We start from the raw sequence: 25,215 nt of genomic DNA, 5'->3' as shown, positions 1-25,215 counted from the left end.
GAAATCAGCCTTCTTGCAGTCTATCCTGCCGTCTGCCAAGCACCGGCGCCGCAGCCCCTGGGGCTCGCTGCCAGGGGGGCTGCCCTGCTCTGCCTCCCAGAAAGGGTCGCCCACAGCCACGGGGACACAAGGCTCAGGGTGGTCTCCCTCTTGCTCAGCAGGGACAGCCACTGGCCCACGCTGCCCCTCACCATCACCCCACACCAGCTCCGGCTGGGGTGGACTCTCCCCACGCGCTAACCTTTGGGGTAGTGCTGCTGGGCTGAGATCCTCAGGGTGACCGGCTGCCTCCTGCTCTTCCAGAGCTGTCCAGAAGGTTTCCAGCTGGCTCAGATCTGGCTTGGAAGGTGGATTTAGTTCTGACGTGCTCAGCTCCTCAGGGAGCAGCTCCTGCTCGGAGGCCACGTCTGCAGCCCCCACCAGAGGGGATGACCCTGGCTGGCTCCTGCCCTCCTTAGCACCCAGCTGGCCTAACCCATCTACGGAGAACTTTGACAGGCAAGTCTCAAACCGCTCAGCCACGTCTGCTTCGTTCATCTCTGACCACTCTTCCCCCAGAGAGGTGTCCCCTTTGGCCAGCCCACTGGCTGGCGCCTCCAGATTAGCTGCTGAGCGTGTGGATTCAGCATCCTCGGACACTGGGAACTTGCTCCCAGCTTCAGCCTCATCCACCGGCAGAGCGGGCGGGGTGGGAGATGCAGGGACAGAGGGCTCGCTGCTCAGCCAGCTCCTCGGCAGCTCCACACCTGCCTTCGTGCCCTCCAGGTCTTCCCACGGCTCCTGACTGCCTCTCCGCCCTGGCTGCGGGTTGCCAGCACCCTCCTCCTCACTGTCCCCTCTGCCACCTGCTGCTGCAAACCACCTGGGAGGCTTGGGGGGCGGCACGGCCAAGCCAGAGGCCATCTCTTCCCTCCCTCGGGAAGCTGTCCATGGAGAGAGGCCTCCGTGGCTCTCCCCGACGTCGGAGCTGATGGCCCCGAGCCGCATGCTGGCCTGGAGCCTGTAGACTGAAGTCCGGATGTCGAAGGTTTCCTCCTCAGCACCAGCACCCTGGGGCTCCATCCCTGGCCCGGGGGCCATGGGGAACCGTGGTGCTGCCACATCTGTGAGCACCCGTGGGGGCACGGCCACCACGTTGCTGCCGCCTGGCAGGATTTCGGAGACGGGCTCGGGGGTGAAGGAGCTCCTGGGCAACACGCAAGCGCTGGATCTGCTCGGGGCTTGGAAGGCACCGTCGCCCAGCAGGGCTGGCTGCGGGCTCAGGGTGCTCTCCTGACCCAGCTGCTCCTGCCCAGCCGCACTCTGGGTGCTCTCTGACAGGTCAGGAGCTGTTTCGGTGGCAATGGTCATCCATCCGTTTGTCCCTGCACTAGAAGGTTCCTCCTCATTACCGTCCCCTTCCTCCCTAGAGCTATTTTCAGCCCTCAGTGCTGTGGAAGCCTCTTTGTCCCCTGGATTTCCCGAGGCAAGCGCAGCTGTCCAGCCCGTCGGGGTGCTGCTCTTCCTCCTCCTTCCCACCGGCCCTGCAGACACGGGGCTCAGCACATCCTCTATCACAGTCGCCTCCTGCGTTGTGCTCACCAAGTTTGCCCCCACATCCAGGCCAGAGAAATTCGTCCAAGACCTGAGCGCTGCAGGCATCTCGCTGCCCATGGGTGCATCAGCCTTCGCAAAGACTTTTGTCCCCTCCTGGTGGGCAGGCTCGGCTGACCTTTCCGTCGGGCTGGCAGCATCGGGATCGTCGATAAAAGCCATGCCCTCTGCTGCCACTGAAGCAAAGAAGGTGTCCTTCTTCAGCTCTGGTTTGAGCCTGCTGGTGGCAAAGGCATCGAAGGTGTCGTCCCACTCCGAGAGGGGAGGAGGGACAGCGGGTTTCTCATCTGGAGGAGGAAGGTCTCCTGGTGATGGGGGAGTAGTTTCTGGCACAGGGACACAAACGCTTTTGGCTGGAGGCTCCCTCTCCGGGTCTTTATGTCTTAGGGAGGCAGAGGGACTGCAATCCTCAGAGGAATTAAAGTTCCCAGCGACCTCTGTTGAAGCGTGTGGCCCAGGCAGGAAACTAGAGAAAAAGTGAGTAGGTGAAGGAGAATTTAGTACCTGGTCAGCGAGGAGGTCCTCAAAGAAGGGATTGCTCTGCAGGGAGTTGAGGAATGGGTTGGTAGGGGACAAGCATCCAGACTGACTGTCTCCAAGAGCGGGAGAGAGGTTAGAGCTTGGCATGCTAGCGAGATGGGCTACAGCAGCAGGAGGAAACTGGGCAGGGAAGCAGGGAGGAAAATGAGAAGGAGCATCTGAGCTGGTTTCTACCTGAGGAGACACTTCCAGGCTGTGGAGGGAAGACAAAACAGTCCTCCTGGTTAATGCAGTGACAGTGCTGTAAGCAAACACCACACACACGACAAACGCTCTGGTTCAAGCAGCGCAGTGACCAAATACACCTTCCTCTCTCTTGTTAGGCACAGCAATGATCATGGAGCCAAGGCGTGGAAAGGGCATGCACGACAAAAAGGAAAGGGCAGCCCTTCTTCTAGAACACTCCTCCTGCTTTCCCCTTTCTGCCTGAAGACCCCTAAAGACTCAGGAGCCCCAGAGGTTTTGCCCATGTCATAGAATCGCAGAATGGCTGGGGTTGGAAGGGACCTCTGGGGATCATCTAGTCCACACAGATGGGTCTTGAAAGTCCCCAGAGAAGGAGACTCCACCACCTCTCTGGGCAGCCTGTGCCAGGGCTCTGTCACCCTCACAGCAAAGAAGCTTTTCCTCATGTTGAGGTGGAGCTTCCTGTGTTGCAGTTTGTGTCTATTGCCCCTCATCCTATCACAGGGCACCACTGAAAAGAGACTGGCCCGCTGCTCCTGACACCCACCCCTCAGATATTTGTAAACATTACTAAGGTCTCCTCCTGAGGCCCAAGGACTCAGCTGGGTAAGGAGCTGGGCTGGGCTCTTGGAGTACTGCAGCCAGCAAGACCCCACAGGAGTGAGTCCTTCCCAGTTTACCCCAGTGCCTCGTTACTTGTTTGGCAACATACCAGGATGACAGCAGAGGTGGTGATCCCTCTCACAGAGGAGGCAAAGTAGCACAGCTGGGGCAGCCAAGGAACAGGAGGGAGCAGGTGGCCAGGATGTGTCCCATCCTCCTCACCTGCCCTTTGTCATGTCACTTCTGGCCTGAGGTCCTGAGATGCCTGAACCCCCGAGGTGGGACCCCAGGAAGGAGGAAGGGATTCAGCACATCTCCAGTACAGACCGTCAGGCTCCTCCTGCACCTCACCCCAAGTCAGGTGGTTGGTTCTTCGCTACCTTTTCAAGAGGGACTACACTGACCTTTCTTTGGGATTCCATCAACCTTCCTTTGGGAACTCCTCTGGTGCTGAGCATCATCACCTCTCAAGGAAGCCTGGCCAGGTTGGACTTGGCTATTTTAAAAGGTTTTCACATCACAAAGGGTGTGGTGTGGACACCCCCTACCCCAGCTGGAGCTCCAACTGCCACACCTCCTCCTCCTCCTCATGAACCCCCGCCCAAAAAATGAGTCGTGACAGAGAACCACAAAGATGTAACATTTGAATTTTCATAGAATCATAGAATGGTTTGGGTTAGAAGGGACCTTAAAAATCCTCTAGATCCAACCCCCCACGTCCCCTTGACTCACCCCTGCCAAGAGCAACCCCATTCCCAGGATGGAGCACATGACAAGTGGCTGCACAGCCCCAAGGCCGAGCTGGTGGGATTCATTCCTTCTGCATCAGCCACCAGAGCTGAGCTTCAAAGAGATCCCAGTCTTGGTTTGGGAGAAATAAGGACCCTGATCAGCCAGCACCGGGCATATCAAAGTTTAAGGAGGAATTAATAAAGTGATTGCTTTGCCAAAACGCACAGGGGTACGTCCGGTCCTGGGGCCACATCCCGGTATTCCCGCTGCTGGCAGGGATCTCAGAGGGCACGGGAAGATCCCGGCCAATGGGCAAAGCTGCTTGGATGTCTGGTTATTAACAGATGTCACGAAAAAGCCTCGGGCACATTTCAAAGCTCAAAAATGCCCTCTTGAGGCAGAAGCTCAGGCCGTGTGAGGGTGCAGGCAGCACGGGGTGCTCTGAGAGGAGGCAGCACATCCCGGACCACGAGGCGGGCAGGAGCCCCAGGATACCACAGCAGGGGTCAGGACCCACTTCTCCCCACCCTTGGCAGCTTCAAAGCACCCTTCACACATCATCTTCCGAGCAGCTACCTTGGAAAGGTGCCTATCTATGCAAGCAAGGCCACCAGAGCCCCCCTGGCCTCCTTTTTAGTAGGTGACACACAGAGCAAGTGCCCGAGGGTGATGGCCCCAACCCACAAGATGCTCCCATCAGTTACTACTTAGCAGAACTAGTAATTCAGGCACACACAAACAAAAAAGCCTCAAAACCCTTAATTTCTACTCAAACCTGCAGCTCGTTTGGTGCTGTGGGCAGAGACAGCTCGTGGGTGCCCTCTCCTGCTGTCACCAAGCAGCAGTGGTGGCCATGGCGCAGGTCGCTGTCCCCACGCAGCCCAGCCGTGCTCCACCGTGTCCCCCTGTCCTGCTCAGGCCAGCAGCATGTGGCAGGGTGGAAAACCCACTGCAGGCAGCCAGGCACACACCTCTGCAGAAGGTAACTTGAGCAGCCCAGCTCTTCCCAAGCGTTTTGAGCTCTCAGCGAGCACAGAAAACCTCCAGAAGTGGTGGAAGAAGCTGCTGAAGAAGGTGATGGACACAAACCACCCCAGAGAGACCAGGAGCAGCTCTGTGCTGAGGACGGTGCAGACAAACACCTGCAGCTCCTGGGTGGCTGAACACACATGCTGAAGCACAGGTTCCTGTTCTCTACCACTTGCTCTAAATTGACCCTTCTCCCTAATCACCCTCAAATTTAAGCTCTCCAGAAGAGAGCTCCAGCTGCTCAGGACCCAAGGCCCAGCTGGATGAGTTCACAAGATCCACAACTGGGTTTTATCTGAGGTGGAACAGGGCAAAACATGACAAATGTTCCTTTCCAGCTAGAAAGGAAAGGTGCCAAGGTCCAGCCCAGACCAGCAGGGTCTGAAGGTGGCTGCAACCAGCAGACACCACTGCCCCACCTCTGTTGCTCCTGCAGTTCCTCCTTCTTGCTGGCACTTGATTTAATGCTTTGGTGCAGATGAAGATCCCTCATTCATGGTTCTGCTTCAACAGCTTTTAGTGCTGAGTAAGAGCAAGAGAGGCCTGATCCAGCCAGCTCTGCTGGGCTCCACCATTAAATGGCTACAGAGCATTAATCAGCTTCAGGCTCCTAATGAGTGCTCACTGCTAACGACCTTCACAGCTGCCAGAACACTGAGTGGTGGAAGTTCCTTCCCCAGGGAACAGCTGATTCCAGAACCAGCTCCTCACCTGGGCAATCACAACGGGCAGTGCCCTGAATTGCACTGATCCCCACCCACACAGGTGGAGGAACAGCTTCAAGGTCTCTTCAAGCCCACCCGAGGTGACCTTGTCTTCCTTTCTTGAGTCATGATGGGGCTCATGGGGTGCTGGACCTGCTGAGAAAGAGCAGCTCTCGGCCACTGACGAGGTGGTCCCAGCCTCGAGCTGCTTCCTGCATGGTCTGGGCCACCAGGGATCAGGATGGTGCTTCAGCAAGTCCTTGATGGCCCCAGACCCATCACGACCCACATATTTGGTGTCAGGATGCAGCAAAATGAAGGGTTGCACTTTGCCTGGGACACAAGGTGGGTGAATGTGACTTCCTGGAGGGAAGGATCCGTGTACCTTCTGGCTCCAGCACAGGAGGACCCACATCTCCCCCCTGCTGGGCAGCCATCCCAAATCATCCTCCCCAGTATGTGCAGCCCAAGCCAAGCTAAAAATATATAGACAGAACTTAAATCCCTCTTATTTTTTTCTGTGGGATTAGTTTTCCTCCTCCATATCCCCCTACTGAAGCTTCCTTTGCCCTGCCCATCCCCATTCCTACTGGGAATTCCAGCTCAGGGGCTGCAAAAACCCCTTTCAAGCCACAAACTCCTGGCAGCAGAACCTGTCTCTTTCCCCTGGGTTTTCACAGCACCAATTGCAGCCTCATCCTCCAACCCCTTTCCTGGGGACAAAAATCCCTTCTTTTGGTTACCACCCCACCCCTGCTCTCCCCATGTACAACCCACCCCCAAAAAAAGCCCTTTTTTTCCCCCCCTCAGGAAGTGCTGAGTGAAACGAGGAGCTGAGGTCGGTGTGTTCCTCTAGAGGGAAACCTCCACCTGCAGCAGCCTGGTCCAGGATCTTTGCTGCATTTGCTGACTCACCCTCCTCCTCCCATTCCCCCAGCACTCAGCCCTGCCAGCCAAAATAAAATAGCAGGTACCTTTCTGCCCTCATTTACTTGCTTGGCAGCACTTCCCAGCTGTGCTTTAGCCTCTCAGCATTCAAAAATATAAAAATTACATTGCTGAGCAGCCCCCTGAAGGAAAGTCTATTTCAAACAGCTCAGTCAAGGCAGGGAGATTATTTTTTTTACACCCTCCCCCCCTCCCCGAATTTCAGGCTGGAGGCAGCCACCCCAGCTCTGCAGTCACACAGCACCATCCCCAGCCCATCTGCAAGAGGGTGGGAAACTCTGCACTGTGCAGATAAAGACAACAGCCCATGTGCTGAGAAAGGAGGAGTTTGGGGAGGGCAGGGCTCAGATCCAGCCCCAAGGTGCTGAGGTTAAGAGCTGTGCGGAAGCTCAAATGGAAAATCCCTCCTAGGAGAGCTGGATCCAGGGAAGTCATGACCCTACCACTCACAAGCTGCTTTTTGCACCGTTTCCCAAGCTGGGGAGGGTGGAAAAGCAGCAGGACCTGGGGTGCTGGAAGCCCTAGCAGCAGCTTCAAAGCCTGCCAGGGAGCTGGAATTCCCTCCCATGGGTGTGAGCAAGGCTGGCACAGCAGGATTTGTGGAGAAAGGTTTTGGGAAGAGATGGGCAGAGCAGCCTGGGACATTTTTGTGGAGGGTGGGAACCCAGGTGGGAAGGGATCAGAGAATATATGCAAATGCTGCTTTTAAACATCAATTTTGGAGGTGAGAGCACGGGCTGCAGCAATAACCACTTTGCTCTCCCCCTGGTCCTCACCTGCCCATCATCCCAGTTAAAACAGACAAGTCCTGCTTTAGAGATCTGCCCCAAAACCAGAGGAATTTAACAACAAACAAACAAAACAGAGCAGAGAGAGAATCTGGGCAGTAGGAGCCCAGGCAGATGCAAGGTGCTGACCCCAACACCCAGGTTCAGGGTGGGAGCAGGGCTGTGCTCCTCCTGCACAGCTACAAGCAGATTTGTCTCAGCAGGGCTGAGCTGGTGCCAGCTTGGGATCCAATTCACAATCCTGCTTCATGTCCATCCCTGGGAAATGTGGGCTCAGCAGGCAAAAGGGAGGAAGAGGAATCCTAAGAGACATTTTTCACCCTTGCAGGCTCCCCATGCCCCTCATGCCAAAGGGGAAATGTTCAGCTCCCTCCCTGGTCATTTTTCCCCTGCGACTGATCCAAGGCAGACGTGCAGGTGGATGATGTGACCCTGACAGCTCCTGGAAAAGGTTCCTCCATAGCACCACCATCATCCATGACATCCTGCTCCTCTTCATCCAACTGCAGGCTCCCAGGGTCTGCTCTGGAAGGCCCTGTTCATGGTGCTTTGGAGGGAGCTGTCACACCCATTGGTTTTCAACCCCACAAACAAGCTCACCTGGCCCGCCTCGCCGCTCCCCGCTGTCCATGGACTTTGCTCCAGTCATTCAAAACCTTCTTCCCATTCCCAGGATTTAGGAAATGTACTTTTCAGGAGCATATGAGGAAGAGTGAGGGACCTGAGGCAGTATGTGCCCTCACTGCTGGATATGAGGATATGGACTAAGCAAGAGAAGTGACAACCAAAGTGGGAAGTGATTTTAGATGTTCCCCCCACGAAAGCAGCGACCGAGGGAAGGGGCTTTAAACAGCAAACAGCACTAACACCATTATTTTTACAAGAGGGAGCACAATTTCTCTTTTCTCCTACTGCCAAGCACGAGATGCAGCCTCATTTTATCATCCCAACTCAGGCTGCAGGAAGCAGGACCTGTGGAGCTCTGATAACATTGTAGGAAACCCCAAAAAAGTTAAACCAATTGTTTCAGCCTCAGGCCTCGCCTCAAATAAACCTGCTGAGCTTCTTCCTTACATACAACCCTCGACCACACCACCTTAAAAACAACAAACCCCAAACAGTCTTTTATTTGGGTCCTCAAAGAGCAAACACTGTCTTCCTACTGCTTCCACTCAAGCCAGTATCAAAGCCCAGGAGCTGCCATGGATTAGGAAGCCCAAGGTGAAAGGAACAGCCTTTGGGAATCTGCTTCCCTGCCAGGAATCAGGGAACAAACTCTAGATCAGGGCTGAGGGCAGAAATATCCAGCCCTGTCCTCAGGTAAGAGCACAGACAAGTCTACAGCTCAACAAAACCTGCTGGGAACGGGACAGAAAAGCTTCCTATGAAGCTGAAGTTAAGTCCAGCCCAAAGTCAGTGGCTTCCTAATTTTGGAAAGGGTGTGGTCCTGCCAGAGCCCGTGGCTGAAGACAGGCTGTGCCAACCCCATCTCAGCTGCAGGCTAATTTAAACCCTAACTGTGAAGCATCCTTCTAATGACAGCCCTTTTAACTAATTACAGGTTGAGTTTTTTGGTCTTGCAAAGGTGACTGCTCGTGGTGCTCTCTCCCCATGTTCAGCTCCAGGTGAAACTTGACCTGCCCACGGTGGGCAAAAAGGTGAGGAGCTGCTGCCTGCTGAGCTGACAGGAACCACAAAGCTGAAGGCTTAAAACTGCTCAGTTCAGGGGCTGGTTCTCTTTACAAAGCAAAGGTTAAGGGTGTTTATTGTCATCTCTGGAAGTTACAGTGGTGATTGAACAGCTCCTCCAGCTGCAGAGGGACACCCACACAAGAGGAGCTGCTGCCTTCGCAGTCGCTCGGGAGCCCGCGTGGGTTTGGATGATGACAGCACAGATGGCACCAGAGCACAGGCCCAACCTGACACCATCAAGACCTAATAAGCTCTTCACCAGCTTCAAACTGAGTCAGTAGGGGGGTCCACGAGGTCGTTCGGTGTTAAGGAAGGAGAATAAAATGGGGAGTTAAAAGAGTTCTGTATAGTTAGGGTAAGTTAACGACGCTGCAATTAATGGTCAGGAAAAAACAGGAACCAGGAACTAGAGACAGTCCATCTCCCTGGGATGATGGAAAGGCCATTTTTGCATCAAATGGGACTCAGTCACCACCTCCCACGCCCCAGCCTGGGCTGTATGCTAGGACAAGTGTTTCTTGTGACACTCCCCCAAGGTGCTCACCTATCCCAGCCCCCAAAGCCCCAGACCCTGGGCTTCCCCCTCCCAGCCAGGCAGCTCTAGCACTTCACCATCCTCCACCAGACACTTCTCCTAATGTCTACCTTAAACCTCCCTTGCTGCAGCTTAAGCTCATTACTTCCCATTTTCAAATTGCAAGCTGCAATTAAAGCCCATTCAGATGCTTGAATACACCCCAAAAAAGGGGCTCCTGTGAATTTCTTCCCTCCAGCCTGTGCTGCTTGAAAGCAATTCCTGGTTTTGGGAGAGCAAGCCCCAGCCAGAAGAGCTGCTGTGGCACAGCTCATCCTTACAGGAGATCTGTGGGCAGGGTCCTTGGCATGCCAGAGCAAACTGATTCAAAGAAAAGCTGAGCTTCAGCTTATCTTGAAATTAAACTGGGAGCACTGAAAGAGGTTAAAAAAACCCCCATAACACAGAGTGGAACAAAACAGGATTTTGCACGGGTTTGTTTTTCATACCTGATCTTTTCTATTCTAGGACTTAAGCAGCAGGTTTAGCACCACAAAACAACAAGAAAAAGATTATGATATTAATTCTGAGTGGCAATATCCTGCCATTCCTCAATCACAGCACTCGGAAACAAACCTTGGCCTGGGATGTAACACCAAGTAACTGCTGGGGCTTCAGGTCTCCTGGAAATGGAAGACCTGCATGGAGGGAAGCAGCCAAAGCAGGCCCAGGACCTCATGTTCATCTCTGCAGCTGCTGGAGCAGCTGGAGGACAGGGAGCCTGGTCCAGTTCCTTCCCCATCACCTCCCCCATGAGTGCCAGCTTTCAGTTCCCAACAAAAGGCTTCAGGAGCTCCAGGTCCTGGCAGATGGGGTGTCTGTGACCAGGGGAGCAGCTTCCCCACCTGCCTGTGTGTCCCCAGCAGCTCCTCTCCCATCCTGACACCGACAGCACACGCTCCTCTGCAGGGACACACAGCACGAGGACACGTGGCCCTTGGTCCTGGGGAAGGGGGTGGCAGCACGTTCTCACCTCCCCTCGGCCTTCAAGCCCACTCTGAGCACCACATCTTGCTGTGGGGTGGGAAGGGGAGGACTTCTGGGGCTGCCCCTCTCCTGCAGCCACCTGCTCACCCCCCTCCCTTAGGTCTGAGCAGCACTTGAAAAGCAGTTTAACCCCTGTGGGAATCTGGTTAGGCTGAATAAACCACGAGTGCCCTCCCTCATTAAAGGAGGCTTAGACTGAATTAAAACCTTTCTGCTTAATAAATTAGGTTAAAGTCAGCCCAGATTAGAAAACCTCTATAATAAATCAACCCTGCAGATTCAACCAGCTCTCAACTGCTGGTTATTTTGTCTGGCTGCTTTTAACCCTGTTTGTTCCTTCTCACTGTGCAGTGACACCACCACCCGGGGCTCTTGATGGGCCTCTGGACCCCAGCACAGCTGCTGGGGGCTACTGGGGGCTACTGGGATGGGGGTGGGTGACACCCCATCGTGATGAAGCCTGCACAGAAGCAGCACCAACACCCCCTTTTGGTGTGCCCCAAATTCAGTGCTGAGGGTTTGGAAGGATGAATCATCACATAAAGCGAGAACAATTAGAGATTTGTCACTGGGAGAAGGGAAGGCTGGGGTGGGATGGGAAGAGGAAAGAGCAGGGCTGGGATTAGTTCCTTCAGAAATATTAATAAGCTCTCAAGTTACCAAAGCACATCAGGCCAGGCTGGACCACTGGCAGAGAGGGGGTGGGAGGTTCATAAAAAAAAAAAAAAACATGTGATGACATGTCACTGTGTCCCACATCCTACACTGACTGCCAGGGAAGCTTTTTTAGCTAATTAAAGGATAATGACCCTTTTACTTTGAGGCCACAGAAACACTTGGCCTAACCACGCTGAGCCCCAGCTCTGCAGAGGGAAACATCTCCCTCTCCATGAAGAGGATCCCTCCCTTCCCCAGCTGGGAAACACAGCCCGGGAGGGCAAACGGGGGTTGGTTTGTGGCAGAAGCCAGGGAGGATCCAGGAAAACCCACCCTTCCTTTGAGATATGGAAGAGCGAGTCACCCCGACTGAGCACTGGGGACCATTCCTCCACTGATGGGAGAGCACCTGACAGCGCAGTCCCTGAGGACGGGAGGCTGGGGCAGCAGTTTGGTGGCCTGGACATCAACACACCCCGTTTCACTGACCTGGGCTTCTGAGGGGACTCTTTGGGCTCCTTCAAACCGAACCAGCCGCCGGTTTTGCTCCTCTCATCTCCCCCGGCGTGGACGGAGGAGCCGTGGGAGGGTCCCACCTTCTCCCCCTGCCCTTTGCTCCCCGCCTCGCCCTTGCCGCCCCCGTGGTGGAAGAGGCCACTCTTTGCCTTCTTGTCTTCCTTCCTCGTCTCCTCGGGCTGCTTCTCCTTCGTCACACCCGAGGAGAAGACCATGGGTGCTGCAGCTTGAGTCGGCCTGTTCTCCAGGCGGCTGTTCTCTTCCATCTTGGCCCTGCCCAGGTGGTTACTGAGGGTGACGGCTTTCGTCGACACCTTGAGCTCCTCCTGCAAGGCCAAGCTGGGAGGAGAGGGGATGAACCTGGGCTCGTCTCTCTGCTGTGTCCTCTCGAAGCTGCTGGCCCCCCAGGGCACCTGGTGGGGGTCGGGATGGAGGGGGGTGAAGCCAAAGGCCTCCTCCTGCCTCCTGGGCCCGGCCGAGCTCTGCGGGACAGACACGGGGCTCTTTGGTGCAGGCTCGTGGCTGTAAACGTGGCTCCCGTTGATGCAGAGGGAAGATCTGGACACGGGATCATTCTTTGGCTTCAGGCTTTGGATTGCTTTGGGTTCCAGGACCGGGCTGACCTGGGAGACGTCGTCACTGAAGGCCCTCTTGTGGGTCAGCTTCGGAGACGGCAGGGAGTCCTTCTCTGGGGGAGACAAAACACCGAGGAGAGGTGAGGCCACCCGAGTAACAGGCACAGGAACGAGACAAACATCCTGATCTTCGACTTGCAAATAGTAAAACAAGAGATCTGTGAAATCAGGCTGGCTTCCTCCCTCCAGGCTCTACCAGGTTCTAAGTAAATTGCTGGCAATGCAAAGCAGGGGCGAGAAGCATGTGGCTCTACAGGCCTTGCAATGTCCTCCTCCAGCTCATCACCTCCCACTGCAGGATCCAGAGGGAGCCTCTGGAAGATGACAGCCCCTTGTCTGAGAGGATCTGAGGTTGATAATAAATGCAAGACACTGCCCAGAAGGCACCTAAAGGGCTTATCCTTCCATGTGATTTAAGAGTTTGCATGGAATGAAAGACAAGGAGCTCCTGAGTCTGCTCCAACAGGCCAAGCTGCTGCTCGGTGTGATACCAGCCAGGAGGCTCCAGCCTCTGCTTCTCCCTCCCACTGCCTGACCCTGTGGCTATCTACAGAATCATTCTGCATGGAAAAGACCTTTAAGATCCTTGAGTCCAACCATAACCCAACTCTACCAACCATTAACCCAACTCTACCAAGCTCAGTGCTCAGTCTTAATGATCAGCAGATTTTGGGGGTTACGTGGAGAGTCTGGTGGGAAGGGCTGCCTGGATGTCAGGTGACAGGCACCTGCTCTCCCCTCCTACTTGGAGATACTGTCTCCTTCACTACAAAGTGAAGCCACTATGATGATGAAGGGATTGATTGGAGCATCTGCCCTGTGAGGAAAGGCTGAGAGAGAAGGAGGCTGAGGGGGGATCTCATCAGTGCTGATCAGTATCTCCAGGGGGTGTCAGGAGGATGGGGTCAGACTCTTCCCAGGGGTGTCCTGCGACAGGACAAGGGGCAATGGGCACAAACTGGAGCACAGGAGGTTGAACCTGAAGATGAGAAAATCCTTCTTTACTCTGAGGGTAACAGAGCCCTGGGACAAGCTGCCCAGGGAGGTTGTGGAGTCTCCATCCCTGGAGACATTCCAACCCCACCTGGATGTGTTCCTGTGGGATCTGCTCTAGGGGATCCTGCTCTAGCAGGGGGCTGGACTAGATGATCTCCAGAGGTGCCTTCCAACCCCCACCACTCTGTGGTTCTGTGACATGAGGATGATGGGGCCAGACCGGTGCCTCCACCACACGCGGAACCATCACCCAGCACAAACCAAGAGGCATCGCGGGGGGCAGCTTCACCAGCACGTACCCAGGGACTCCCACCCAGTGTGGGAACTTCCTGTCTCCAGCCAATTAAACCACGTAACGATACATTTTGCTTTCAAGAGACAGCAAGAATTAATTCCCTGCAAGGGCCTGTTTTGTTTGCAAGTCGCCGCGCTCCGAGCGCCAGGAGCTCAGATCGCTTTAATCAGCGGGAACCGGCCACGGCTCCAGCTCTGCCTCCAGGCCTGAGGAACCTCATTAAGACAGCCAGGGCAGCAGGAACGTGCCCTGCTTCACCCAACCCTCTGCCAGGGGCCTTCTGCTACAAGGCAGTGTCAGCGACCTGCTTCTGGGAGGCCAAGACATGGTCCCAAAGCACCCTCAAGCTCACGGTGAGCAGCAGGGAGCACCCGCAGCATCAGCCCAGGTCAGACTGTTCCCACCTGAGCTCTGCATGAAAAGCAACATTGGAGATCTGTCCCCATCCTGGCAGGAATGTTACTGCCAGCATGGAGACCTACTCTGCTCTGGTGAGGCCACACCTGGTGTGCTGTGTCTAGCTCTGGAGCCCTCAGCACAGGAAAGGCATGGAGCTGATGGAGAGGGTCCAGAGGAGCCACAAAGATGATGAGAGGGCTGGAGCAGCTCTGCTCTGGAGCCAGGCTGGGAGAGTTGGGGTGTTCAGCCTGGAGAAAAGAAGGCTCCAGGGAGACCTTAGAGCACCTTCCAGTGCCTGAAGGGGCTGCAGGAAAGCTGGGGAGGGACTTTTCACCAGAGAAGGCAGTGATAGGACAAGGGGCAGTGGTTTTAAACTGAAAGAGGGGAGATTCAGGTTAGACATCAGGAAGAAATAATTCACCATGAGGGTGGTGAGACCCTGGCCCAGGTTGCCCAGGAAGGTTGTGGCTGCCCCCTCCCTGGAGGTGTTCAAGGGCAGGTTGGATGAGACTTGTACAGCCTGGTCTGGTGGGAGGTGTTCCTGCTCACAGCAGGGAGGTTGGAACCTGATGATCTTGAAGGTCCCTTCCAACCTTAACCCTTCCATGCCTCTGGGAGGGTCTGTGCAGGATGCTGCTTCTTAGGTGAGCAATTAGTTAATGGATTTGCAGGAAAGCCTCAACAACCTCACACAAGGAGAAGACGGGGGGAAAAAACCCAAGGGGAGTGGGGATTAAACCATTATCCTCTTACCAGAGTGCTCGGTGGCCAGGCTGCTGTGTCTGCTGGGGGACTGGGGCACCTCAGAAACATTGGCAGCCCAGCCCAGGCTGGCAGAAGAGATGGTGCTGTCAGACCCCAGGGAGGTGTTGGATTGCGTCAGGGACGACTTGCGCAGCTTGTTCTTCAAGAAGAAGCCCTTGACTTTGGACTTCTTGCCCCCCGTCTCGTAGTCCTCCTCCGTGTCCAGGCCGCCCATGGTGCTGGGGATGATGGCAGAGGCTGACTCCAAGTCATACTTCTTCTTGCCTTTCACCTTGTCCTTCAGCTTGCCGAAGGGCGACCGCGGCTTGTCCTTCATGGACAGGTCGAACATGCTGGCCGTGAGGTTGTTGCGTGTAAACTGGATGCTCACCAGGATCTCACCACGCTCCTTCTCCTTCTTCCCAGCCTTGGAGTGTAGCTTGTGCCACCTGAAGCCAAAGAGGAAAGAAAAGGAAAGGCCTGTATGTAATTTCCAGGAGCCACAAGCCAGGAGGACCTGGGGGAGGATGCTGCAGGGGCCTTCTGAGAGCTCTGTCTCCATCCTCATCCTAAAGCATAGAACCAAAGAACATGAGGGGTTGGAAGGGACCTTTAGGGGTCATCTAGTCCAGCCCTCCCTGCAGTGCACAGGGACCTTTTTGACTAGATCAGGTTGCTCAGCACCTCATCAAGCCTGACCTTGAAAGTCTCCAGGGATGGGGCCTCCACCACCTCTTTGGACAACCTGTTCCAGAGCTTCACCAACCTCATTGTAAAGAACTTCTTCCTGATACCCAATCTGAATCTACCCTGCTCTAGTTTAAGGCCATCACCCCTTGTCCTCTCACTACAAGCCCTTGTAAAAAGTCCCTCCTCAGTTTTCCTGGAAGATGCTCCAAGGTCTCCCTGGAGCCTTCTCTTCTCCAGGCTGAACACCCCAACTCTCCCAGCCTGGCTCCAGAGCAGAGCTGCTCCAGCCCTCTGAGCGTCTTCATGGCCCTTCCAATTTCTGTAGGGTCACTTCATACGTTGCTGTGAGCCTGTGTTTGAAAAAAGAAACACAGACAGAGCTTTGTGCTTGAGTTTTAAATATTCAAGAGCCAGTGACTCAGAACAAACCCTTCCAAGTCAGAGATGGTACCTAATGGCAAAGGCTCTCCACAACACCCATCACAATAACTTCATGTCAGACCTGCTCTGCCTCATACCCCATAAAGATGCTGCAGTTTGCCTGGAAGTGTTTTTGCATCAAGCATTTAGAGGATACTACATCCCAGGAACCTTTCATGGGCAGGAGGAGCTGCTGTGCAGCACCTACACTACCCAACCCAAGCCTGGACGTTGGATTTTGGGGAAGTATCTGCATTCTCACAGCTGGTCAACAGCAGCCCCCAGCCCAGGGTACAGTTCTGGGCTCTGCGATGACCTGATGTGATGGTGGAGGATGCAGCACATCTATTTGTCCATTCCCATCCTCTCTTCTAAATCCCTCCATTCTGCTGAAATGCCTGGAAAATAGGAGGCAACCAGAAGCCTGAGCTGAGGAGAGAAAAGGACTTTAACACCCCTCGTGCTGGTGGCCAAAGCCCAGCACCAGCTGCTGGGGCTGGTGAGAGCTCCCAAAGGAGGCACTGGTTATACCCACCAGTGCAAAAGCTTCTCCTGACTCCCCAGCAGGTTTCTGGGGATGCTCCTGCTGCCCTGTCCAAGAAGAAACCCATAACCTCAACTTCACAGAATTCCAGAATCATCCTGGTTGGAAAGGACCTTGAAAACCATCAAGTCCAACCATAACCTGATCTACCTGTTCAGTGCTTAAATCATGTCCCTCAGCACCACATCTGTATTTCTTCTAAACACATCCAGGGATGGTGACTTGACCACCTCCCTGGGCAACCACTCTTTCCAATATCCAGTCTAAACCTCTCCTGGTGCAACCTCAGCCATTTCCTCTGGTCCTGGCACTATTCACTCGAGAGAAGAGCCCAACTCCCACCTCCCAAGAGGTGGCAGCTCCACTCCAGAGCTCTGCACACAGAGATCGGAAGGAGCGTGCGAAAAGCCTCCAAAACTTTCACTGCAGAAGGGGAAAAAAACCTTCCAGCCTTCACTTAAGGCCAAATCCTTTTGCAGGAAATAGCCAGTGCACCAGCAGGGCATGGGGCAACCCCTGGTAGGACATGGGAGAGGGGTCTTGCCTCCTGCCAGCTGAAATGAATGGGGGGTGAGAGGACACACTCATGGAGCTGTTGGAGCAAGCCCAGGGGAGGCCACAAAGATGATCAGAGCCTGGAGCAGCTCTGCTCTGGAGACAGGCTGGGAGAGTTGGGGTGTTCAGCCTGGAGAAGAGAAGACTCCAGGGAGACCTTAGAGCACTTTCCAGTGCCTGGAGGGGCTACAGGAAAGCTGGGGAGGGGCTCTGGACAAGGGCAGTGACCTTTGCTGTGAGGGTGGTGAGACCCTGGCCCAAGTTGCCCAGGGAAGCTGTGGCTGCCCCATCCCTGGCAGTGTTGAAGGGCAGGTTGGATGGGGCTTGGAGCAACCTGGTCTGGTGGGAGGTGTCCCTGCCCATGCAGGGAGTTGGATCTAGATAATTTTGTAGGTCCCTCCCAACCAAAACCAGCCTGGGATTCTATGCTTCTATGACAGCAAAGCAAGAGATGCCTAGAGGGACCTTCCAGCTCTCCATGTCACCACAGTACCACGTTCAGACAGGGCAGCACAAAACACAGGCCAGGAGGGAACAACTTCTTCCCCAAAACCACTGAAAACCCAGCAGCCCTTCCCTTCCCACGAGATGCCCCATCTTCCTGCCCCAGTCCAAGGTGCAGCTTCCCAGGATGGCTGCAGCACGATGAGCAGGTGCCCAGCACAGCCACTGCCCCAGCAGCTCTGATCCCTCCTGGATGAAAGGATTAAAACCCCCCATAACAAGGCACAAGGAAATCAGGACAGACCCTGTTTCTTCATGACTCGCTTCGTGGGTGAAACACAGCAACGGGAGGTGGAAGAAATTTCTAGACCCGGGTTAACAATGTCCCAATTATTTCCCAGAAAATAAAAATCCAGGTGGTGTTCCACACCCACTTGAAAAGTGAAGTCACTGAAAAGAAAAAAAGGGAAGGAAATGTGAAGGGACGGAGATGGGTGTGATCACGCTGCTACCACCAGGGTGAAGAGAAAACTTGAACCACTTCCTCCAGAAGTTTTGGAATCTCTGCTGGGGAAGTTACTGTATCTTGGATGAAAGAAGGAGCTGGAAAGTCTGGGGAGCCTCATACTGAACCTTGGGAAGGGGGCACAAACCCCCTAATTCCCTGCTGGGATGCCTGGACAAATAACAGAAGTGCCTGGAGGCACCCAGGTCCTTCACAATGCAAGTCAGGTGCCACCAACTGGCAGGAGGGACTTTGCTGGACACAGACATGGGGTTAAATCCCAGGCAAACCCCTTCCTGTTCCTACCACTTGTTTATCCCTCTGCCATACAAATCCCACTGCAAGATGTCCAGTACCCAGGCTTCCAGATTGAAAATATCCAGTCCCATGCCAAAAAAAAAAATCAGCATTAACCCCTTCCAGGGAGTCACCAGCTGCCAAGAGACATCCCAACAGGCTGAGTTGTTGACAGGGAGCAGGAGCAGGTGAGTCAGGCAGGTTCTTCCCAGAGGAGCAGTGAGGAAAGGGCTGCTTGGAACAGGCTGTGGCCACAGCACATCAAATATTGTGCTGCTCAGTTTGATGCAAGAGCTGGAAGAAGTTCAAGAGGGAAGGGCTGCAGCAGCCTTGCCAGCTGGGAGAGGAGAGGTTTGGGGCCTGAATCATTTAGCAGGAAAAGGGGGAAAAAAAAAAAACAAACCAAACCTTGCCAGTAGTTTTTATATCTTACGTCAGTCACCCCGTGGAAAAATAAATAAAAAACCAGAAAATCTAGGTGGGTAAATGTGAGGAAAGGCACGAGAAGCTGGAGGGTGATGAGATGTAGCAGCCCTGCACCGGCTCAGCTCACACAGACATCTCCTTGTCCTGTCAGTTACCAAGGTGTGGGCACTACAATTCACTTGGGTGCTGGGTGGTGACACCTCTGCAAGAGCAAGCCTGAAAACCTGGTCTGCTCCTAAAAGCATCAAGGAACAACCTCGTCTTGGGCTGGCAATGGATTAAGGGGATATTTTTGGTTCCTAAGACCTAATCAGCCAGCGAGGAGTAGGGACTACACCTCAGACAGGGAAAGGAGCTATTTTTAGGCTGAGCTCTAAGTTTACGGCACAAGTGGAATATTTAAGAGGACTGAGTTGTTCCATGTTGGGAATTTTGATCTTCTTTTTTTTTATGAATCAGCTGCAGTGGAAACAGGAGGTACAAACACTGCCTGGGCCAGGATGCGGGGTTGGGCCCAGCCCAGCTGCACAGCTCCGGAGCAATCGCTCTGAATTTAATTGGGTTATGTTAATTAGACCATGGAAGAGGTGCAGATAGACCAAGGAAGCTGTGCCAGGCATGCCCAGCACTGAGGACTGCAAGGACCTGCTTCTCAGGGGTGTTTTGGAGGTCTCTCTGGAGGATGGTGGCACCAGCTTGGGTCCAGCTCCTTGCTGCACAGGACATCCAGGGCAAGCCACCCACCTCTGGCCAGCTACTCCCAAGGGTGCTGGTCTGAGCAAGGTTTGGAGGGGGCACAACCTGAACAGACTTGGCAAATTAAAAAAAAAAAACACATTAAATTTCACAGCCTGTCTTGTCCCAGTCCCAAAGCTGGTGGTGATCTGGGATTGCTCCCAGCTAAGAAGACATGCTTGGTGCCCCAGTCCATGCTCCTTCCCTTGATCCCTACAACTGGACACAGGTTTCCTTCACAAAGTGAAGGATGAAACCTGCAGCTTCCCAGCCTGCTGGTCCCATACCAACACCCTTCTGCTCTGTGGACAACTGCTTCTTCCCACCACCAGCTACTGCCCACCTCCTCTGCAAAGTGATTCTTCTGCTGAGACACCTCTGCCCTGGCCACGTGGACAGCCAAGCTTGCTCAGAACCATCTCCAACATGACACATCCAAGAAATACAGCTCAAGCCAGCTTGGAGACACCAGCTGCAGCCTCAGGCAATTCACTTTTGCTAAAATCACCCTTTATTCTTCCCTCTCAGGCCCCGCAAGTCCAGCACCTCTGTGCCTCAGGTCCCTGTTGGCAGTGCTGCTCTGCGGCAGGTGCACAGCCCCCAGAGGCAAAGGGGCTTCTCCCAGCATCTCCCTGGGATCTGCCCTCCACGGATGCAGTGACAGAGAAGGGGCAGGTGGCCCCAGGGACCTTCAAAGGGGAAGGAAGCAGCAAACCACCCCAGCACCCAGGGACGGGAGAGGAAACCTCAAACAGAAACCTCCCCGCAGATGCCCCAAAAAGGGGAAGCAGCTGGAGGCCACTTGGAGCTCTCAAGCAGCTCCTGGGATGTGCTCCAGGGCTTTGCAAGCTCCCATCCTGCTGCAGCAGCACTGCCTGAGAACGTGGGAGCTCCCAGCCCCCCCCAGCCCCGTGGCTCTGCACACTCATGTAGGTCACCGTGGTTAATCAGCACATCCCGGCTGCCTCCCACTGCTCCAGTCAAACCCTTTCCTGAGGAAAAGCTCCTCACTCCTCCCACTCTCTGCTGAGAGGCAAGGAGAGCCACGCCAGCACGGCTGCCAAAGGGCAGGTTTGGGAAGAAAGGCACCAAGTGCCCACCATCTAATTTGACTTTTCCTGTTGCCAGGATCAGTCGGAGCAGCGAGGGAGGCAACGGGGAGCGCCGAGCCCTGCTGGAGCTCCCAGAAGCACCTGCCTTCCCCCCCTCCGGCAGCATCCCGGACCGGAAAAGCCAGCGAGTGCTGAGCAAGGGATAAAAAAACCACCCTGGCACGGAAACAAGAGCCCAGGAGATGTTTATGAAGGAGGAAAAAGGACCCCACAGAGGATGCTGACACGACGGATTCACTCGGGGTTGGCGTCCCACCCCCCTTCCTTCCCTGCTTTTCGCCCTCCATCGGGTCCAAGTGGCCACTTCCAGGAGTCCCTGCTCCCAGAAACCTTGTGCTGGGTACCCGGGCTAGAGGAGGAAGATGCTCAGGCAGTCTTCCTACTGGGTCCTTGTGGGCTGACCCAGAACCTTTTGGAAATGGGAAGCCAAGTTCCTTGGAATGAGCAGGAAGACATGGAGCCAACCCTTAAAGACAGGGAACGGTGGGGAGAGCGACCCCAGGCTTTGTCACTTTGTCCCTTCCACAAGCCCCTCCTGATCAAGCAACCCCTTCAGCACAAACCCGGGCAGGAAGCCCAAGCCTCAGTCCTGTCAGCAGCTTTGCAGGTCATCATCCTGAAGCCCCCTCAGGGGTATCCAAGCTCACTTCATTGATCTGGGATTACTAGAGTCATGACAGCAGGATGAGATGAGGGACACAGGGCACCACATGCAACACGGCTCTCAGAGATGCTGTGTGTGCCACCAGGGCACCATCCTGCCCTTGTTTCAGGGAGGACATGGGTCTTTCCAAGGACAACCACCCTTGCTCTCCCATGGGTCCAGCTGTGGTCCCCGGGAGATCCCCATCCACCCTCCAGCTCAGCCCAGACATACCTCACCCCAACAGACTAGTCCAACACACCTCAGCTACCTTCACCACTGGTTGTCCAGTTTCATTCCTGGACTGGTCTCAGTGCTTTACAAGCAGCAGGTTCAAGAGAGCTTCCTCAGGTGGTCATGTCCCTCAGCAACACGTGTGACTCACAGACCCATGCAGGGAAGGGTGCTCAGCTGAAATGTTTTGAGAGCCCTACAGCTTCTCAAAAAGCCTCCCAAAGGCACTTGGTGTGGTCCAGGCGGCCAAGGTTCACCTCCAACCCAGAAGAAATGCTCCTGCCCTACACAGCTTGGCCACCTGAGCCATGGTAAAGGAACAAGACACAGCCCAGCATGGAGCCAGTGCTTCTTCCCTGCCAGCACCAGCCTGTCATTTACTGCTGAGTCCTTCCTGCAACAAGGTCTGCCCCAAGAAAAGAGCCTCAAGTCTTTAATTACAGGCACCAGGGGCCTCCAGCAACAGCGAGAGCAGGATGGAGTGCAGAAAAGGCATCCAGGGAAAACACTAATCATAGAATGGTTTGATTTTAAGGGACCTTCAAGATCATCCAGTCCCAACTCCCCTGCATGGGCAGGGACACCTCCCACCAGCCCAGGTTGCTCCAAGCCCCATCCAACCTGCCCTTCAACACTGCCAGGGATGGGGCAGCCACAGCTTCCCTGGGCAACCTGGGCCAGGGTCTCACCACCCTCACAGCCAAGAATTTCCTCTTAATGTCCAATCTGAATCTCCTCACTTGCAAGTTTAATCCATTCCCCCTCATCCCATCACTCCCTGCCCTTGTCCCAAGCCCCTCCCCAGCTTTCCTGGAGCCCCTCCAGGCACTGGAAGGTGCTCTAAGGTCTCCCTGGAGCCTTCTCTTCTCCAGGCTGAACACCCCAGCTCTCCCAGCCTGTCTCCAGAGCAGAGCTGCTCCAGCCCTCTGAGCATCTCCGTGGCCTCCTCTGGACTTGTACCAACATCTCCCAGTCCCTTCTGTGTTGTGGGCCCCAGCACTGGCCCCAGCCCTGCACAAGGGTCTCTGTGGAGTGGAGGAGAAGAGGACAATCCCCTCCCTGGCCCTGATGGTCACACTGCTGGGGATGCAGCCCAGGACCCACTTGGTTTCTGGCCTCCAGTGCACTTTCCCAACCCACACTGAGCTTCTCCTCACCCAGCACCCCCTCCACCCAAGGTTGGCAGAAGGGGCACAGCTCCCCTTGGCACAACAGCCCCTCGATGGACACGGCACAGGCAGCAAAGAGGCATTTTGGTGAGAGCAGAGGCTGGAGCAGCCCTGAGCAAACACACGTGGCATCAGCCCAGGAGGAAGCTCACCTACCCGAGAAGGGAAGCAGAGGGTGGAAAACAACCCGACCCTGGGGAGTTTTGTGCTTTTTCTGTCTGGCTTCATGTTTTTGACACAACTTCCCTCCCCCACCAGTGCTTTTCTGCAGCGTAGGTTGGTTTGGTGTTGGTTTTGGATGGCCTATTTTGCAAGGTGATCCCTGCAAGCTACTAAAAACAGAGATGGAAAATAAACACAGGCTGGTTCCCCCATGGATGGGGAAGAATGGGCTCGAGCAGCTGAGGTGGGAAGAAGTTCACCTCTCCAAACGTTCCTCTGAGAAAGAAGTGCTCAAAACCAAACTTAAATAAACCAACCCCCCACACCCCTGCTCATCAGATAATTCAGCTCACAGCTAATGAAGCAACTCAACCCTGCTCCTCTGATGGGTTCCAGCTTTGACACGACCCACTCAGCTGCTCCAGAGACCAGTGACTAAATGGGATGTCAGAAAGGAAGAGCAGGAGCCATATGTGGTGAGGGACACAAGGAGATGGAGCTATGGGCTCTGGTGCTCCGAGCCATGTGTTACTGCAGCTGATGTGGGAGCACAGGACAACCAGGAACCCACAGGAGAAAATCCCACCACGGCCTCACACTTGCCCCAGGACAGAGAAGCCATCCATACTCTGCTGTATCTGTGCCCTACAAAAGGGCTCATCCCACCACTCCCAGGCCAGGAAAAGAGACCTTATCACTCCAGTGGGTCTGGATGGCAGGGAACAGCCTGCAAACCTACAGGCCACGGTGAAAACCAGGAAAAAAACAGCCCTGCTTGTGTCCTCAGTTCCCTGGCAAGCCTGGTGCAACACCCAGGCTCTGCTACCAAGCAGAACTGTCCTGGTTGGAAAAGTCCTTTGAGATCATCAAGCCTGAGCAGTGTCCTGCAGCACCTCAGTGCTCCATGCACAAGGTCCATCACAGCAAGGTCCTGAGCATACTCATGCCTGCATCCCAGCTGGAGCTGTGTCCCACAGGGCCCTGCCACCTGCCACCTCCTCATGGCTCTAGGAAGACTGGGGTGGCCCAAACCTGCAGAGCTCCCAAACAAGCTGTTTTCTCAATCCTGTGCAGAAAGGGGACAGAGGATGGCTGCCCCATCACCCCAAGCCCCCAAACCTGCCCCTGTAGGCTCTGTGCTGGCTGTAAGAAGCAATCAGGGGTGTGTGACAGCATGGACAAGGATGGTTTCAGGGGCAGGGTGGACACCAGAGATGGAGAAGAAGCTGTCAAACACCAGGACAGTGCTGGCATGACAGAGAGGGCTAGTAACTTCATCATAAACCAATTTAGGAGATGAAGATGAGAGGCTTTCCCTGCTCTGGTGCAGGAGGGGCAAGTAAGAGAAGGAGGAAAGGAGGAAAGATTTAAGGGCTTGTAAAATGGAGCATGAAACATTTATGAATGAAGAGGAGATCGTAATAGCAGGAGATAGAAAGTGATCTCTTCAGCTACATTTATCTGCTTATGCTTCAGAGAGTCCAAGGTTTGCATCCTCTGAGCCATGAACCAGGCAATAAACCACATTCGTGGCCACCAAATGACATGAGGGGCCAGGCCAGCAGTGCCTGGGCACAGCAAGGTGAGGGGACAAGGCCCCTGTGTGAGGACAGGAGGCTGTGCTGGTGACCCCCCGACCCGGTGCACGAGAAACCACGGGCACAAAGAAGAAGTTAAAAAGAAAAGCCAAGCCTCGAGCTTGAACAGCCCAACTTGGAGAGCTGAACAATCCCCAGTGGAGATGCTCCCAAGGGCTGGGGCAGCTCTGCTCTGGAGACAGGCTGGGAGAGTTGGGGTGTTCAGCCTGGAGAAGAGAAGGCTCCAGGGAGACTTTAGAGCAACTTCCAGGGCCTGAAGGGGCTGCAGGAAAGCTGGGGAAGGACTTGGGACGTGTGCATGGAGGGATGGGAGCAGAGGGAAGGGTTTCCAGCTGGAAGAGGGAGCTGGAGATGAGATCTTAAGAAATTATTCACTGTGAGGGTGGAGAGACCCTGGCCCAGGTTGCCCAGGGAAGCTGTGGCTGCCCCATCCCTGGCAGTGTTGAAGGGCAGGTTGGATGGGGCTTGGAGCAGCCTGGGCTGGTGGGAGGTGTCCCTGCCCATGATAGGGGGGTTGGAACTACATGATCTTGAAGGTCCCTTCCAACCAAAACCAGTCTGGGATTCTAAGGACCACACTGCAGGGCTGCAGCTGAGGGTGCCTGCAGCTGCCCTGCTCTGGGGCACTCCTACAGTCGAGCAGATTCCCCCATGAAACACAAAGAGTATCCCCCAAAAACCTCCTCTCCTGCTGCAGACGCTGCCTCTGAGCCATCCAGCTCAGCCCTGTGTGAGGACACCACCTTTTGGAATGCGACAAGAAGGGACAGCAGAGCCCATCCTGCCTTCCTGGTCACCAAAGAGGAAGGACTAGTAAGAAATATTGTGCCAGACTCCATAAGGAAGGGAGGGAGTCACCCTGGAAAGATGAACTGAGGTGGGGAGGCTCCTGAGGCACAGTATGAGCACTAGCTAACTCAGCACATGCACTGGCACCAGCTCCACCCGTGTCTGGGTGTATCAACAGGTCTGAGGCTTTTTCTGGGCTGGCTGTGGGATCTTCTGCAGCTGCTAAGGGACAGAGACAGCTGGAGGCAGTTTGGGCTCTGCAGATGAGTGTAAA

At 54.8% G+C, this 25,215-nt stretch overlaps 1 protein-coding gene across 2 annotated transcripts in view; it reads right to left on the bottom strand.

Moving 5' to 3' along the window:
• The window catches only part of RAB11FIP5 (RAB11 family interacting protein 5), a 44,410-nt gene that overhangs the window by 12,035 nt on the left and 7,160 nt on the right, over positions 1–25,215 (bottom strand). For both annotated transcript variants that reach the window (XM_051617312.1, XM_051617313.1), the window contains exons 2-4: positions 14,628–15,067; positions 11,523–12,237; positions 242–2,059 (exon numbers count right to left, since the gene is read on the bottom strand). In XM_051617312.1, coding sequence (XP_051473272.1) covers positions 242–2,059; positions 11,523–12,237; positions 14,628–15,067 — 2,973 coding nt within the window. The remainder of the gene's footprint in view (positions 1–241; positions 2,060–11,522; positions 12,238–14,627; positions 15,068–25,215) is intronic.

This window comes from Apus apus, chromosome 4 (assembly GCF_020740795.1).
Source record: "Apus apus isolate bApuApu2 chromosome 4, bApuApu2.pri.cur, whole genome shotgun sequence".
In the NCBI taxonomy this organism is placed as follows: Eukaryota; Metazoa; Chordata; class Aves; order Apodiformes; family Apodidae; genus Apus; species Apus apus.
This window is presented reverse-complemented; position numbering and strand designations above follow the sequence as displayed.